General features: G+C 49.5%; 1 protein-coding gene across 8 annotated transcripts in view; it reads right to left on the reverse strand.

Annotated features, from left to right (window-relative positions):
- Nucleotides 1–359: 359 nt before the first annotated feature.
- The window catches only part of kmt2e (lysine (K)-specific methyltransferase 2E), a 30,818-nt gene continuing 13,357 nt past the window's right edge, over nt 360–17,820 (reverse strand). For 3 of the 8 annotated variants that reach the window (XM_056425354.1, XM_056425355.1, XM_056425357.1), the window contains exons 3-25: nt 14,793–14,907; nt 13,962–14,191; nt 13,673–13,812; nt 13,010–13,191; nt 12,847–12,885; nt 12,538–12,738; nt 12,195–12,361; nt 11,896–12,013; nt 11,702–11,811; nt 11,323–11,575; nt 10,112–10,210; nt 8,128–8,199; nt 7,275–7,460; nt 6,238–6,564; nt 5,846–6,145; nt 5,607–5,757; nt 5,200–5,429; nt 5,067–5,123; nt 4,221–4,871; nt 3,614–3,888; nt 2,843–2,922; nt 2,667–2,746; nt 360–2,579 (exon numbers count right to left, since the gene is read on the reverse strand). In XM_056425354.1, the coding sequence (XP_056281329.1) occupies nt 1,557–2,579; nt 2,667–2,746; nt 2,843–2,922; nt 3,614–3,888; nt 4,221–4,871; nt 5,067–5,123; nt 5,200–5,429; nt 5,607–5,757; nt 5,846–6,145; nt 6,238–6,564; nt 7,275–7,460; nt 8,128–8,199; nt 10,112–10,210; nt 11,323–11,575; nt 11,702–11,811; nt 11,896–12,013; nt 12,195–12,361; nt 12,538–12,738; nt 12,847–12,885; nt 13,010–13,191; nt 13,673–13,812; nt 13,962–14,191; nt 14,793–14,907 (5,086 nt within the window). In that variant the 3' untranslated portion in view covers nt 360–1,556. The remainder of the gene's footprint in view (nt 2,580–2,666; nt 2,747–2,842; nt 2,923–3,613; nt 3,889–4,220; nt 4,872–5,066; nt 5,124–5,199; nt 5,430–5,606; nt 5,758–5,845; nt 6,146–6,237; nt 6,565–7,274; nt 7,461–8,127; nt 8,200–10,111; nt 10,211–11,322; nt 11,576–11,701; nt 11,812–11,895; nt 12,014–12,194; nt 12,362–12,537; nt 12,739–12,846; nt 12,886–13,009; nt 13,192–13,672; nt 13,813–13,961; nt 14,192–14,792; nt 14,908–17,820) is intronic. The other 5 variants (XM_056425360.1, XM_056425358.1, XM_056425359.1 and 2 more) reach the window with 5 other exon arrangements.

The raw sequence follows: 17,820 nt of genomic DNA on the forward strand, positions 1-17,820 counted from the left end.
TATACCATATTAAAAAAGTCATATTATAGGCCTTATAATATTGTATTGTATAGGATGATATTCATTACATACTAGAGGCCCGTTAGGATTTTATACCAACACAGGAATATAAAAACACTTTTTTTTAAATTTCTTGTCATGTCTGATGAACAGAAGAATTGGGAAAGAGAGAAAAGTGCACAGGGTTATTTTACATTTTGTGCGCACACTCACAGGGAAGTCTCCGAGCAGACGATTCCTCTGTCCTTGAAGGTTCCCAAAGTTCCTCCGTCCTGTGTCCTTGAAGGTTCCCCCCGTCCTGTGTCCTTGAAGCCGAGTGGCTACACGTCAAAGTTCCCAGAGACTCACGACACAACGAGTTGTATAAAACTGTCATTACAGTGATTTATTATAATGAACCATGAAAATAGCCAACCAGTGCAGTGTCTGTGAGTCTCTCCCCTCCACACAAACAAACACTCGCACACAAAAAAAGGAAAAGAGACACAAGTTGAAGAGTCCAGAGAAATGGGGGGCAAAAAAATTAAAATAATAATGCTACAGTCACAGAAACATTCAGCTTTGCCAAGAAGAGCGTTCATATTTACAACCAAATGTGAAAAAGAACAGGATGGGAGCAAATTGTACAAGCATAGAAAAAGAAAAGAAGCAAATATTTTCAACCTGTTCCTGGTGAAAGCTGGAGTAACCACCTATACCTTAAATTACACTTTCTACAAATAACCATTGATATTCAAAAATAAACCGCTAACGTCCTACCTGTGGGCGGGGCCACACTACCTCAGAAGACCACACACACACACACACAGTACAAGAACTCACGCGCACATTCACACCCTGTAACGCTCGCACACACGTACACACACACACACACACACACACAAAGTGCAGCCTCCCAGGACGTTGAGGCAGGATCCCAGAAACGGGTCTTTTTTCTGAATCTGCAGCGGTGAACAGATATTTTGTTGTTAGACAGGAATACAAAAAATAAGTGTTAATTTTTTTTCTCTATACAAAAAAAACCTTTCTCTTTGCTATAGTGAGCCACTAGATTATAACAAATAAATGCTGTGGAGAGCAGACGACAGACGAGAGAGAGATGAGGAAGTAAAAACGAGTAACTGACAAAAGGAGGAAGAAGAGGATGAAGGAGAAGAAGAGGGTATAGGCTGGAATGTCCATTGATCAACAAAGTGCAGGGGCCTTACAACGGGGTCCAAACAAGACACAGAACAGAGAACTTTTCCTCTCCATCACGGGAAGGATATATAAAAACAACCGGAGGCCGGAGCGCGGGCTAAGAGCACCAGGGGCATCGTCCATCTTCAGCGTTTAGCAGTTTGTCTTGAAGATCGTGTCGCTGTCCGTTTTCTCTTCTTCTAAAATGTTTTGTCCTCGTTTTTGAAGTATTTCTTTAAAAAGTTGTCCTTTTATCCCACAATCGGCTGTTTTTCCACTGGCCATGTGTTCAGGTTCATAGAAAACATATCTACAGCTTATGATACAGGCCCCTCGTCCCCGGCCGAGTTCTATGGGGGGGGGGGGGGGGGGGGGGGTCAGTGCCACCCTGTGCTCAGGTACCCCGAGCTGTGGAACGGGGTTGAGGACGTAGGAGCTCCACGAGTCCCAGAAGGCATCTGGGAGGCGGCGGCCTGGGCCTGACCTTGTTGAGTCTGTTGGGGAGGGGGAGGGGGAGGGGGGGGCAGTCCGGTCTGCTGAAGGGATTGGGGGTACGTCGACGGGGGCGCCGAAGGGTTGGCGGCGGCGCACGGGTGAAAGGCCCCCAAGTTCTGAAAGTGGTGGGGCTGCATCTGGGCGTTGGTCGAGGGGGCGGGGGGAGGGGGAGGGGGAGGCGGGGGAGGGGTGAGCGACAGCAGGGTGCTGCTCGCCGTAGGCTGCTGCTGGCAGGTCTGGACCTGCGGGGGAGGAGGAGGAGGAGGAGGAGGGGAGGTGGTTAGCATGAGCTGGTGCTGCTGGATGGGCGTCGGCTGCAGGTTGCCGTGCAGCAGGGCGGGGCCGGGCATCGGGTGCAGGGGCGGAGGGGGGGGCGGCGGCGGGGGAGCTGCCGAGCTCTGATAGTGCACGCTGTGGGACATAGTCTGCATCAGGGGCTGAGCGCCGGGGGGGTAGGAGGTGGCGCCGGCGGGTTTGAACACGGAGAACGGTCCGACGGGGGAGGGGCTCTGGCCGGGGAAGTACACCGCGGAGGCCGGTGGTGCTGGTGGAGGAGGGGGAGGAGGGGGCGGAGCACTCTGCGCGTTGTACTGGGCGAAAGGAGCCGGGCCGGTCTGCGCCGGGGGCTGGGCGGGGAACAGCGCCCTCTGGCTGCGGTAGGAGGAGCTCTGGGGCTGAGGCTTGGGAGAGAGGAGGAGGGAGGCTCCGGGGTAGAGGACCGGAGAGGAGGGCAGCGGGGCGGGATGCAGCTTGGTGGGAGTCAGAGGAGCCGGTTTGGGTCCCGCGGGCTTGCTCGCCGCCGGCGCCGGCTGGCCGGTCGGATTCGGCGTCCGGGGCCGACCGTCGCCGTCTTCCTCCTTCGCCGGCCGACCGGGAGGCGGAGCGACGGGAGCGGGCGAGCAGGGCTGAGGGAGGAGAGCGAGAAGGAGTCACGCGGCCGCCGGCGCCTCGCCGGGTCGGGTCGACCTCGGGCATTTTAAACGTTCCCTTACCGTGTGGGTCGGGGTCTTCTGAAGACTTGGAGATGGGCAATCTCTCAGTGCGGGCGTATCACCCCCCTCCGTCTCACCATCTGTATGAAAAAGGAGATTTTTTAGTATAAAACCAAAAACATTGATGCAAACAAACATAAAGAGTTAAAGTTGACCAGGTGAGTTAGTATTCTCACCTGTGTCTTTGTCCTTGCTGAGCAGCAGCGCTCGGTGGTAGCTGCGTTCTCGGGCCTGCTCCACAGACGTAGACGACGTCCTGGAAAATATTTAAAGATCACAACAAACTTATTACCTATTATAATTTTAAATAGGGCCAAGATAATAAAAATAGTTTGGAGCAGGAAAAAGACAAGAGCAAACAAAAAACACTCAATCTAAATAAACAAATCTGCCTATATACGACTATATGAATGAAATGAACATCTGGACGACTGAAGATCAAACCTCTTCTCAGAAATACCTAAAAGAAAAGCCAATATACTTCTTGAGCTGACCATAAACTTTAAGGAGTTGAAAAAGCTCGAGGTCGAAGCTTTGAGGGAGATTGATAAAACGGGTCAGAGGCTTGAATATTAATGTATGATTAACACGTTGAAGGTTTTGGGAATTTCTTAAAGGAAGTGGAGAAAGAAAAAAGAATCCCCTGACGTCTTCGAGGTATGTGTGTGCGAGTATGTCTGGAGCGCAGTGTGTGTGTGTGTGAGGCCACGCCCCCTCTCCAGGTCTGAAAACACAGGCGCTCTTTCATGGGTTTAAAGGTAGTTTATATAATTATAGGGAGTCAACAGTCTGAAGCCTGAATGTAAACCGGTTGTCGAGGCTGTAACCGGTTGTTTAATTATTTAATTTGACCTCAATACAAGATATCTATTATACACGACATGAGCTACTGGATGAGAACAAAAGGGCCTCTAATGGTTTGTTGTGGAAGTAGTTGTGAAACGTACCACTGTGCCTCTCCTCCTTCCTTCTCTTCCTTCTCTCCAGACACCTCCGCCTCCTCACTCGTCTGGGGCTCTTTCGCTGCGGTGGGGGTGGGGGTGGTGGCGTTGCAGAGGGGAGTGGGAGCAGGGGGTAGAGGAGACTCGCTGGTGGTCTCCGACGCGACCGGGAAGGGCTCCGCGGTCAGAGGCGGCGCGGCGGACACGGGAGAGCCGCACTCGGTCTTGGAGCCGCTGCGGCGAGCTTCCCGCTGACGCTTCCTGTACTCCAGCAGGGAAACCTGGAGAGGGGCAGAAAGCATCGCGAGCTCAACGCCAGTCGGGAACAAAGAGCACGCGTCACGCTCGGCCAGCAGAGGGCAGCACTGGGTCGGCTACCGAGACAAAGAGCAGCTCAGCGGGGTTCAGTCCCTCCGCTCACGTGAACTGCATTCTCTAATTCTCATATTCTTTGCTCTTCTATCCTCTCGTGTTTTATATTGTGCTCTCTCTATTCACAATGTATTCTGCATTGTTATCCCAGAAGATTTTGTGAAATAAAGCACAAGCTACAATCAAATATTAACATATTTACAGCTGAACACTCGGCATGTTATTAACGTTGCTCGCTCACCTTTTTCTTCTGCGGGGGGTTCTGTGCCGACCCCCCTCCCTCGCCAGAGCCGTCCCCATTCAGCGAGCGTGAGAAGCCGAGCGCACTTCCCTCCTCGGTGCAGGGGTAAAACAGCGGCCCCTGGCCTTCACTGAAGGGGGGCTGAGCGCCAACCAATGACACGGTCACGACCGCGGCGGCGGCGGTGGCGGTGGCCCCGACGGCGGTGGCCCCGACGGCGGCGGCGGCCCCTGCTGCAGCCCCAGCTGCAGCCTCAGGCCTGAAGGGAGACACCAGAGGCTCCAGGGTGTGCGAGGGGGTGAGGTCCCTTAAGTTCGAGTTGACTGGAGAGAAGTTCAGGCCAGCTGGTCCAGTCGGGACTCTCTCTGGGCTTTTTATCCAGCCGGTAAAAGAGGAAGCACACGTTTCTGCAGAGGAGGAGGTGGAGGAGGAGGAGGAGGAGGAGGAGGAGGAGGAGGAGGCGGCCTCAGTACTCCCCTCCACAACCACAACCACAACCACAGCCTCTGCCTTGTCCTCGCCACAGTCCATGGGCTCGGCGGCCGGAGGCTGTGGACTTTCAGGAACCGGCGGCTTGACTTCCGGCGGGGTGGCGTCCGAACTGGGAGCCATGGCGGTGGGCGAGGAGACCAACGACGGAGGACGATCGGCCTGGAACAGGAAGGAGGAATCAACATAAAGGGACGGTCACAACAAAAATAAAAAAAATTAAGAACATTCATCCTACTTTTGAAAAATAAAGTACATTTGCGAGGACGGTCTGTACTGAGGAATCATACATTACGAGTTGTTTACCTGACAATGAAACACAATATAATATAACTATTGACGCCGTCCGTCGCTCACCTCTTGCACACTGGGTTTCCGGCTGACCTCTGGGGAGCTCTCCACTGAAGATTCACTCTGTGGAACAAGAACAGACTCAGCTCCAGTTCTCTCACTCGCGTCAAAGCACCGTGCGGGTGATCCCCGGCCTCACCTCCTGAAGGACATTAAGTGTCTGTGTTGGGGTGCTGGGCAGGGGGGGCTCCGCACTGGGCTCCTCTGTGCGGGGCCGCGGCGGGGTGGCCATTAAGATGGGGGTGGCGGGCGCCTCCGGTTGCTCGGCCCTGGTGGGCGTGGCACAAGGGGAGCCGTAGGGAGTCGAGCTCTCGGACATGCAGGTCTCCAACGGACTCAGCCGCCGCTTTTTCAAAGGTGTGGGCAACTCTGTGGGGAGAGAAGTGCGGCGCGTGCGATTTTAGCCGAGCCGTTCATCCAGTATTTACAGATATAGTTTGTGAACTTCTAATCTAGATGTAGTTCATGATTAGAGTCTTAAAATGTGGATTTAAAAAAGTCTTGTTTTCTCATTTTGTGATGCGTGTATTCCACCTGGCGACCTACCTGGTAGGCAGCAGATGCCATTGTAGGGCAGGGGGCTGTCAGAGTCTCCGTTGATGGTGGGGCTGAGAGGACCCTCGCTGGGCATGAGGAGGCTCGGTCGTCTGGCCGGGCTGGTGGAGCCCTCCTCCTCCAGAGCTTGCTTCAACCATCTCTGTAAGAAGGAGCAGGAGGTCAGTAAGCCGACACCGACTGCAGCTAAATACCGATAATAATCCTCATGTATATTTCTAAAGCAGTACCTTCTTGCAGGAGCCGGTGGTCGGCGGCGTTTCGGGCAGTTCTCTGGACCGCCGTCTCCCAGTGGGGACGCCGGGCGTCGTGGGGCTGCGGGTCGCCAGGAATGGGGACGAGAAGCGGACGTAGTGTTTGGGCGTGCTGTAGACCTGCGGAGAGCACGCCATGCCCGGGAGGGCGTTCAGCTGCGTGGCGAGGACCTCGGGGTCGCTGCTTATTCTCAGCGGCCTCTCCGGGACCGGCTCTGGGGTCCGTACGGCGCCGAGGTCCTGCATCTTCTCTCCCACCCACTCACTCATAAAGTGCTGTTGAAAAAAAAGAGTTTGAGGAGATGTAGCCGACTGCGTGTGAGTTTCAGACGTAGATGACGCCCCGTGCAGAAGTAGCGCTGCGGTACCTTTTTAGTTTTGAAGTTCTTGCTCCCGTTGCGGTTGCGGTCGGGTGCCGGGGAGCTGCTGTGCGGCGGGCTGCTGTCGGGCGCCTCGTCGAGGATGGCCTCCGGCTCGGGTGGCGTGAGCATCTCTCCCTCGGGGGCCTCGCTGGTCAGAGGCTCCACGGACTCAGTGGGAGAGCCGGGGGCCAAGTCGGAGCAGGTGCTGATGGTGCGAGCTCGCCGGCGCTGCTGACCGATGTGCGTGCGGTTCCTCGAGAAACTCTTCCTGTTCCTCGAGCTTTTGACCTTGGCCGGCTTTAACCCCGGCTCCTCTTTCACCTCCAGCAGTGGCTGAGAGAGAGAGAGAGAGAGAGAGAGAGAGAGAGAGAGAGAGAGAGAGAGAGAGAGAAGGTATTTATGTTTATTAAGTTGATGCAAAGCTAAAAAAGTTAACCACAAACAGGTCCCTGTGCTCACTCGTCATTTAATCCTTGATGCGTAGCTTGATGTACACGACCAGAGAATTGTGTTTTCCAGGAAGATTCACTATTATTCATTAAATTAATTGCAAAATTAATAGAAAATATAGTCAAGACATTGACACGGTTAGAAATAATTACTTTTATTTGAAATATGAATTTTGGTCTTGCCAGTTTTATAGCTTCTCTCACCAGCATAACTGTTTTCAGCTGTGCAAACTTAAAAAGGGTTTTCTAACCCTCCACGAGTCTTCTAAGGCGATAACACTGGAGATGGGCCTCTACACACCTATGTAGAGATTTCCACTAAGAACAGTCATTAACCACGTTAACAATGTATAGAGTGTATTTCTGATAAACATAATGTTATCTTCATTGAAAAAAACAGTGCTTTACTTTGAGCCCAAACTTTGGATTGCTAGTGTATATCGCCGTTATATAAGTTTACAAATTTTAAAGAGTAGATATTGGAAAGTTTCTATGTGAAAATACATTGTTTGGTGGATGCTGATATAACCAAGACCCCTGCAGTCTATGGCTAAAGCACTTAAAAAAGAGGGTTGTGTGTCCCTGTGTTCTCACCTGCATGACAGTCGGAGAATCGGCCATCTCGGGCGTGGCTGGCGGCTCCTCCTTGATGTCACTGCGGCCCCCGACCTCCGTCTTCACGCCGCCGATTCTTTCCAGCGCCTGCTCTCTGCGCTTCTCTCGCTTCTCCATTCGGGCAAAGGCTTGCAAGATGGCCTCCATCTTCCTCTCTTCTCGTGTCTGCAGAGAGAGAGAGGTGTGGGGGGGGGGAGGGGGGTTTCGGAGGAATGGGTGAAGGACGGGGAGAGGGAGCAGAGACATTAAGTCCACGGAGCACTACTCTCCCACGTAGCCCCAGAGGTAGCGATACGATGGTTAATGTGTGCTACGCAGCGAAAGCCGATCAAGCTGTGCAAAGTGCAGCGCGCCGAGAGAAAGAAAAGAGGTGTAGAAGTGGCCCTTTGCTTTCATAATAAAAGGGAAACAAAAAAAAGAGGAGAACGTCAGGCAGGAGCAACAGAAGGAATGTTGTGCGGATGTATTGGGACTGAATTCATATGGCGCTTTTCTAACTTAACGGAAAAAGAGCGTTACAATTATACCCTGCCCAACCAGAAGGTTGCATGTCAAATGTGTCCCTATATGCATGTTTGTGCCACAAATAACCCCAACTCTACCTCCACCAAAAAAAAAAGAGCTCCACCTTTAGTCAGAACACCCCATTGAACATATTTTCATACCACGAAATATAAACGGAAACAGACATATCTGCTGAAGATCAGGCTGAAGACAGGTGTCGGGAAAGACGAGACAGTTAGTGCGCTAGTGTCACCTCTGGGAGATTTAGGGGTGGGGGAGGCTTGTAGATGGGTGGAGTAGAAATTGGCTATGAATGGGTCAAGTTTACCTCCTTGTGTTTCAGTCCCTTCCAGCTGGAAGCCGCCCCGACAGGCAGATGGGACTGCTCCTCTGGGTTGGCCTGAATGTTCAATAAAGAGACAGCCTAGTTTAGAAGAGACATGTCCCCCCTAAACAAGGCTCCACAAACACTGGACAGGGCGAGACTAGCGACTCCCTGATACCCCGGTGGGACAAAATAGGTCTGGGTCAGGTACTGTAGGTGTTGGATAGGTTTACGCAATAGAGACGCCGCGGCTGACGCCACTTAACTTTACGATATCTAGGTTACGGGTACTTTGTGAAAAAGCTGATTTGTTTTATACGTTTTTGCGTTTCACATCCGTCACACCACTTCCAAGGCGTTACGTCCTGATACTAACCTCTCTATAATCACATTAATTGTCTTTAAACTGTGCAGATTTGAGCCGTCGGGGACTAAACGTGAAATCGTGAGGGGAAATATGGGTTTTTTTTAAAACAGGGGGAAAAATCAATCTTCAATCCAAAAACGGTGGTCGCCGATTGGCCACGGAGACACTTCCTGTTTGGAGCTTTAGAGACAAAAACACACACACACAAAAAGAACAGCGCAACATTTTCTCAGCCCCGGTTTAAAAAATAATAATACAGGAAACAATAAACACACAGGTGACTATCAACAATGGCCAAATATTGTATATTGTTCTGCTGCAGAAAGAAGAAGGAAAAAAGACCCACGTGTGCAGCAATCACCTGGTGATGCCGTGGTTAGCACCGCACTGACCGGCAGGTGACACCCGCCTCTCACCCAATGTCAGCTGTGATTGGCTACGAGGAGCTAATGGGCGGGCCTTCAAACGACCGTGGCGTTATGGTCCTCGAGCTGAACATGTGTCTCGCAGGTCGACTGCAGACCAGGATGTCAAACAATAGGCGCTCTTGTTTAAGGAGGCAAAATATCGTGCCAACACACACACAATGTTATCTCTCGCCCGCGCCTTATCGCGGCGTAGATTTCCAACACCCACATGCACCTACTGTGCTTGTGATTGGCAGTTTATGAAAGCACACTTCTTTGATCCAGCAGCAGCTCCCTCCTGGGACGCATTCCATAGAAACCAGCCGATTGGATCTCGCTAAGTCAATACGGCCCTGGCAACAAGGCTCTACCCTCTGAAGCCCCTCCCCCCTCCCACACAAATATCTATCACTCTCAGCCAGGCCTATTAGCAGATCTGTATGTTGGCCACAGATGAGTCAGCACTTTACACCTCGGGTCCGCCGTGTGAAATGAAGCTGACGACGGGGTAATTTACAGAGTGAGTGTGTGTGAGTGTGTGTGAGTGTGTGTGAAGCTAAGTGCACCGCGCTCGCCTGTGTGTTCGATACCGTCTCACAGAGACATTAGACTGTTTGGCATGGAAAAAGAGGGTTTGAACCAGTAGTTGGTCGTTTAAAACTCTCAGTGAAGGTGAGAGGAGCGCTATGCTCAAACCTATGGGGGCGGATTCGGCTCGCACGATCACACAACGCACTGGTTTGTTCCCACTGACGGGAGATGGCGTTCTAAAAAACGGCCACGTGGCACCGGAGGCCATTTCATTTGTTTTATATGCTGGAGAAAAAAAGAAAAACAAAACTGGCAACAAATGAGGAAAATAAATGTCACTGCGTAATGACAGACAAGCACAGAGCTTCAGTACTGTGAGGCAGAGGGAAGCCAAAGCTGCAGGGGGGGAATAAAAAAACAACAAAAACACAAGTAGGACTGAGCAAAATATCAACAAGGGCATGGACAGAGGCGGGAGCGCTAGATAAGTGATGAAGAGGAGGGTCGTTTAATGGAAGGGAGATAGAGGACAGCTGCTCTTATCCAAGCCACAGCACCCGGAGCAGACACATTGTTCGGTCCACACCAGCAACAGGAGACAATCGTATTTGTATTGTCACTTTGTCTGCTGGGTGTCCGCATGGCAACACAAAGCTGTAGCCCCTAAGCTTGGCACACTTACCATCTTCCTCCTCCTCTCTGCAATCTGCTCCTCTGACTCCATCTCTACTTCATTGCTAACGGAGGTTTTGTCTTCTAGATCCTCATATAACTCAGGATCCTGTAAGAGGAGGGGAGAGGGGAGCATGGCACTTTATCACGGCTGATCAGGCAAGTCAGTCTAGCTACAGACTAGAGGGAGACAGGTAAGAGTGTATGAGAGGTGAGGGAGGAAGGGAGGGAGGACGGACAGGAGAGAGTGAAGCACCTCTGCTACTTTTCAGGGGTCAATTTGTGCACAAAACAAAACATGCTCAGAACTCATATTTGGTCTTTCACGGTTGTTCATAAATTCTGTTTATGAATCTTGGCGTGCAGCACTTGTACCGGCGCCTTCGTTCAGATCTAACCACTTAGCAGCTGACACAGTCTGCCCCGTCTTCACCGAGGTGGCAATACGACATTTACACATTTATTGTATCTACTCTGTTGGTACATCTTTCATCTCATCCTTCTGCAATTACAGCTGTGACATAACTGCAAAAAGCTTTGACATTTTGGGACGTCTAAAACACACAGTCTCAGGCTAGTGACACACTGGGCTGATTTCATAATGATCAAACGCCACGTTTAAAAAAAATATTATAATAATAATTTAGACTTGTATAGCGCTTTTCTAGTACACGTGTATATAATATATATATATATATATATATATATATATAAACGTTGACACTAATGGCATTTCTCAGATTTCTTTCTGCTAAATAAACTAACAGATGATAAATCGTGTTGCTGTTAACACATCCAAGTGAAACGCCTTTCCCCGAGTGTGTCACAAAAAGGTTATTATGCACTGCAACACAGCTCTGCCAGAAAAATGGCACAGAAGCATCTTGTGCAATGACAGTAAATCTGAACTATGTCGTCAACATTCTTAGTTGGGCGGTAGAGAGGGGGGGGGGGGGGTAGAGGTGAATGCATAAAAGGGATGAGGGGGAAAAAAGAGGGAACTGAAGAGCATGTCGAGTGACTAACAATGGAAAACACATGCACAACACATTTAACAAAGATCAAATCAAAAATTGCATGCATGAACCACAAAGACAAATGTATATTTACAATAAATATGCCATAGTAGAGAGAGTCTAAACATGCAACGTGTTTTGTTTTTTTAAGTGTGAAAACAAAAGGGTGAGAGTGGGTCTCCTGTTCATGACCGTGTCGTCTTGCCTGGTTGTTTGAGATGGAGAGGCGGAGAGGAGAGAGTTTCCTCTGCTTGCCGTCGCCGACGCTCTTGCTCTTCCCGTCGCCGTCCAGACCCATGTTCTGGTTCTGGCCCAGGTCGTCCCGGACGGTCTCCTTGTCCTTGCGACTCCCTCGGCGCCGGCCCCCGGAGCCCAGGTTCTCCGTGGGTTCGAGGTTGTGCTTGAGCACCGGGCACTCCTGGTTCCCCTTCACACAGGCACAGTCCACCTTGTATTTACTACAAGTTTGAAGAGAGAGAAACGGAAAGAAAGACAACAAAAATATGAAGTTAGAAGGCAAAAAGGATCTTTCTTTATTACCGTGGTGATGCCTGCTGCTTGCCAAGTTTACTCTAATAACTCACCAGCTGCCGTAGTCATAATCAAAACCAATAGTGATCTCTGTGCCTTTGGCGATGGGCCTCAATGAGTAGATGTATAAATGCAGCATTCCATCCTCGACCACGTGGCGCACCTGAGAACAGAGAGTGATGCACTATTATAACTGTGCATAAGAGCCGACTTGTGCGCGATTAATGCACTCGATCGGTTCACTCACTTCTGAATTGGGGGTGCAGGAGCGACGGATGAAGCGCGCCTCGTTGCCAAAGCTGCGAGCGTCCACACACATCTCCAGCCCGTCGAATTTGGAATAAAATAACACAAAGGGGTACGGCCTAAACGGGGGGAAAGCATGAATGTTAATTTTAAAAAACTACACTGTAATGAACTACAACCCAAAGCCATCCATCCCACGTCCCCAGAGCACTTAATATCAGTTAATTGGTTTGACCGGCACTATCCAATTTACAGTCATACAAAGGAGAAATCCTTCTGAAAAGCGACTCGTGTTCTGACCTCTTGAAGAAGTATCCGTTGGCCTCAAACTGCTGCCGAAGCATGAACTTCCCCCTGTACTCGATGATGAGGGAGTCTGGGGGCAAGTCTCGCACCGCCTTGAGGATCTTCTTGTTCTTCTGAACTTGACTCTGCAAGAGAGAGACACTCTGGCATGAGTGCAGATCCTGGACAGGGAACACATTGAATTATACCAACATACAAGGAGATAGCGGTGATGGCAAATTGACTACATGCTTGGATAAAAGGGGCATGAGCCTGATACACATGCCCTGCTCACAAGGGATTAAAAACGAATGGGTGAGGTTGGACATCAGACTTTAATGTGCAAACAGGTTTTTACCTCCACGGGCGGTTTGAAGGAGGCGGGGTGCGTGTTGTACGCCAGGCTCTTGCCATCGCCTTGCTCTTTGACGCGCAACAGGACCTGGACGTCCTCACTGTACTGATTGCTGCTGGCCTCCTCGTAGCGCTCCATCCACGTCTTGAGTTTGTTCTCCCACAGAGACGGGTGCTCCGTCGGCTCCTGCTCTGGAGCAGCACCCTGAGAGAGAGAGAGAAGAAGAAGAAAAAAGAAAGACGACAGCTGTTGGTGAAAATGGTTTTGCCAGAAGACAGCTCGACTGAACAGTGTTGTAGTCGGTGAGTTTACCTTAACTCTGGAGGACTTTCTGGACCCTTCTCGGAAGGCCTGCCAGACAAAGTAAAGACATCAAAAACTTTATTAATTGAAGTGTACAATAATGCAAAATGAGGATTTTGTACACAATATGCTTCGACTTGGCTCATTATATCATTAACTCGTCAAATCTGACCTTCTTAGCTCGGGCAGAGGAGGCTGGAGGCTCTTTATCACCACTCTTTTTACATTTTTTATCAGTCTGCTTGTGGCCAAGGCGGCCAGTGGTGAGCGTGATGGTGGTAGGCGTGTGTTGGAAGGTGGAGTAGAGCTCTAACGGCACCTCATCTCCACTCTCTGTAGCACTGGTGTCACCATCTGAAGAAGCAGACAAAACGAATGTTAGCTATGAGGAGGGAGTGCGGAACAAAATATATCAAAGACTTCACACTGCTGCCGAATAGAGAGCCACAACAATGAAAGATGAGATATGCGACGGAGCAGATATTAAAAATAGTAGTTTGCTTCTTGTCCAGCAGGTGTCAGCGTGTCTCAGGCTCAGGATGAGTCACCTGCAGGGGGAGGAGGCTGCATCCTGACATGCAACCTGCTGGGTTCAATAACAATCGGGCCATTTAATGCAGCAAAGAGGCCAGTTAAAGCAGAACTGAAATATATATATTTTATAACCTCTAACCCCTCAAACCTTGCTGTGGGGGACGCAGCTCTTAAAATAACAACAGTCTGCCTCTTTTTCTTTAAAACCGACTGTGTCAACATATTGGATCTTTGCTGAACACAAAGGTAAACAAACCTTACAGTGCAGACTAGGGCCTACACACACATATGTGTAGCTTACCAGACAAACACTCTCGTTTCCTGGTCTGCAGCAGGATGGCCCTCTCTCGATCCAGGTGTCGTGGTTGGCAGCGTTCACACAGGTAAGTCTCAGGAATGTTCTGCCTGTCGATTCCCATGCAGTCGATGTGCTGCCAAGCACTAAAGAAAGAAAAGAAAAATCAGAGAGTACATTTTTTTCCTCCTTCATAACATTGAAGCAACTTCAAACTGTGATTTAAAAAAGTTTAACGACAACTTTGGGCTACGTTCCGAGTCACAAATTAATTGGGAAAATCTGGTCAATTTACCTGCACTTGTCACAGCAGATCATGTAGCCGTCATCGTGGGTGAAGCCACAGATGCAGCGGGTGATGTCAGCCCCGTAGCTGCCATCCTCTGAGGTGCTGAGCGTTGTGCCCCTGGATGCTTCGTCCTGGCCTCCCGGAACAAACAACCCCCCCTCTCCTTGTCGGATCAACATGGAGGGGGGAGGGGAGGCCGGTGGAGTGGGTGGGGGCCGCGCCCCATAGTTATGGTCCTGATGAAAAAGGAAGGAAAGATAGGCGGTCACCGGGTTGTGAATGACAGTTTATCAGAGGGATAAATCACACAGAAGAATCACCTAAGTGTGTAAGCAGGGAGTTGTAGTAACGTGTAGTACAGACAGCTGATTTTTATTATCTTTAAACCAATTGTATTAATATTTTGTATGAATCATTTGTGAAATATCAGAAAACATAATTTTTCTAATGCCCGGGTTGATTAAATCAAATGTCTTATTTAATATAAACAATGTTGAAAACCCCAAAATACTGAATTTAGCAAATCAACCAATTACCACATTTGAGAAGCTGTGATCATGAAAAGTTTCCCAGGCTTCCTTCAAATTATGAGCTGAACGATTAATATTTTATTTAAAAAAAGTTGCCAATCAAGTGATCAACACCTGCAGCTCAAATTCCCTGCATCACTCAGAAGACTACGTTGTTCCGTGTTGACCTGAATGGGCGCCAGTCAAGTTGCGCTCAATGATTAACAGAGAGGGAGGGCTCAAGGGTTGTAGGATATTTGTCTTAGGGTGTGAAGGGAAGAACTGCGTGCGTGCGTGCGTGTGTGTGTGTGTGTGTGTGTGTACTCACAGCGTAAGGCAGGCCAATGTAACTGTGGGAATGGTGAGAAGTGCTGCTGTAGATCTGGTGTGGGTAGCTGGACTTCTCCACCACTACAGGGCTGGCCTCCACCGATTCTGGTCTGCTGAGCGGAGAGACAAACGGAGAGCACACGTTACTGTACACCGAAAAGAAAAACTCGGTGTTACACAGAGTAATTGTTCTTCCTCAAACACCGTTAGGAAGTGTGTGTGTCAGTTGGAAGGGTGACACAGAAACAGAGAGGGAAGAATATGGATGCGTGCTAAACACAGTAAGACCGTCAAGGGACCTGGGGCAGGAGGCCACCGCACACCCAGTGGGAGAGAAGTACATTTACGACGTGGACTTCACTTGAATATTCCCATTTTATGCCATTCCATACTTCCACTTTAAATCAACTAGACTTATGGAGGTAAGTGTTGCATATTTTACATCAATACCTGACAGCTGTAGTTGCTAGATACAACATTGTACACACAAACACTGTATTTCCCCCCTAAACTTCCCAGGTGGCTTCAGGTAAATGGCCCAAAGAGGTCAAATTATCCATCGCAAAAAAGCAGAGAGAAAAAGGAAAAACACTTTGTTGTGACATTGGCCTTTTTCCTGCAGAATGAGTACTTTTAATACTCAAAGTACATTTTGTAATAATAATGTTTGCTTAACCCTCGGGTCAATTTGACCCCATTCAATGTTTAACCCTCCTGTTACCTTTATATTTACTGACATATTTTACCCGTGGGGTCAATTTGACCCCAGCAATTAAAACCTCCAGAAAATTATTAGAATTGATATTGTTTTCCAAGTTTAAGTGTGCGGTACTTTATGTTTGTTTGTTGACTACCGAAAGAACACCGACATTAAACATTGAATCGGGTCAAATTGACCCGAAGGCATCAGGAGGGTGAAGTAAAAAAGGGATCTGAATGCTTCTTCCACCAGTGACTGTAACTGCTTGCATGTGAACTCGCCTATAAAACTCAGGCATGAGAGTAATAAAAACTACTTCACGTCAAAATAAATGACGCGTGAACAACATCCACAAGGCAATCATTACAAATGTGCCACCCGTCATGCACACACAGAAACAAAACACACAGCCGTGTCGTGCTACAAAACCAGTAGATCCACTCTCCCGGGGAATACAATGCCGTTCAGGAGGGAGCCTGTTTGGCGGTTTGAGAACAACCCACCCTTATTATGACATGACTAATCTATTCTTCAGTTGCTGAAGGGGTGGCTCTAGAGGAAGCGAGAAGTGGAACTGGCATAGCACATGGCACGAGACAAGGTAGTTGGGTATAAACGGGGAAGATAGGGAAAAAAATAAATGAGGAAAACAGTTCGGGAGACGCACGATGCGTCCGCGAGGTGCGGCCGCCTTTCAGCGGTTACAGCGGATCGATCAAAAATATCACTCCATTCTCCTCGAGAACCCTGATCCACGGTTGGAGACGAACAAAAATCCACCGAGGCGTGTAGGTACGTGACAGCTGCTGAGCTGGTTTCCTTCTCTAAACATTAAAACACAGCAACTAACTCCATGAGCGCTTCTGCCAACAAGTTTCCGTAAACAAGGCAACAGCAAAAAAAGCTCACAAAGCACGCCGGACGGCCTCTCGGGTATCCGGAGGAGTAAACGACCACGGGGCTGCGAACGAGTATGCGGCATTTGTGCGTATGCAACATTACAACGTGACATATCTCGGAAAGCTTTTTAGTCTGAAAACACGCGGACAAACGGTGAAAAAGAACCAGCTCCTATTTGGAGATAGAGGTAATAAGTATGTAGCAGGAACAAAGTGTGAGTGAAGATTGAGATTTGAATGAAGAGCCCCAAGGTAAGGTGTTGATACGATACCTGCGTGAGCCCTTCTCGGCCCTATCTCTCTTGTTGCATGCTGGAAGAGCAATGTGCAACACTTCCTGTATGCTTTGCTGCTCAAGTATTCACTGTCAAAGTGAAAACGTAAGTGCACGCATGAGGTCTGGAGGCGGACCCAGTGCAAGGTGTGTGTGTGTGTGTGTTTGTTTTTGTGAGTGTGTGCACAAAAGATTAACCGACACAGAAGACTCTAAAGTGTGTGGAAAGAGCCTGATTTACAAGATAGGGGGAACATTAAAAAAATGTAAAAAATCAAAGTGAAGAGTGCTCTAACTTTCTTCCATTATAGGTTAACCAGATCAAAGTCTATACTTTACAACACATGGGATTTAAGATCCGTTTGCAGCGTGTATAGTCAAGTGATTAAGGGAAGGGACTATTTAAAAGGGAATTGGGCTTTCAGTTTGAGCTACCAGTGAATCAGTGAGAGAGGTAGAGGTAATAAAAGACATTCAGGAGAGAAACAAGTGAGCCAGCCTGTTCAGCAGGAAGGAAGGAAGCGTTTTGAATGCACGTGTTCATAGCTGGAGGGCTCGTGTCATTCATGTTCCCGGGAAGTGGAGAGAAGAGCGGCCGAGAGAGTTAGCGTACACAGAAGTAACGCTCAGACTCCGCCGTGAACGGCCGCGACTTCGTGCTCCTGAGAAGACCACGAGCGAGAGGGAGAGACGAAGAGGGAATTTTGTGGGAATTTAAATGAAGGCGTGCGCACCACGGTACGCGCTATTTATAGCTCGTACGCGTCAACGGCGTTCGACAAAAGAACAGATGTGATTTTAAAACGCAAACACCTGCGGAGAAAAAGGTGCGAGAGAGGGGCAGAGCGTGGAGAACGGAGAGATCGACAGCAGGAGGAAGAGGAAGAAACGCACACAAAAAGAGCAGCCTTCCCTCCTCGAGTGCTCCCACTTGCTGCCATGGTAACACTACGTATTCTGCTTGACGTGTGCGTGCGGCGGTGGGGCTCCGTGTGTCACCGTGGACACACACTGCATCAGACAACAGCTGGTCACGCCGCCGCCGCCGCTGCTGCAGGAGGGACGCAGCGGCATTTGGCTGGTGAGTAAGTCACGCTATCCCAAACCCGGCTGGCGCGCTCACAATACTCCAAAGATCTGCGCCTGTGTGTGT

The sequence above is a fragment of the Pseudoliparis swirei genome, chromosome 10 (genome assembly GCF_029220125.1).
Source record: "Pseudoliparis swirei isolate HS2019 ecotype Mariana Trench chromosome 10, NWPU_hadal_v1, whole genome shotgun sequence".
Lineage (NCBI taxonomy): Eukaryota > Metazoa > Chordata > Actinopteri > Perciformes > Liparidae > Pseudoliparis > Pseudoliparis swirei.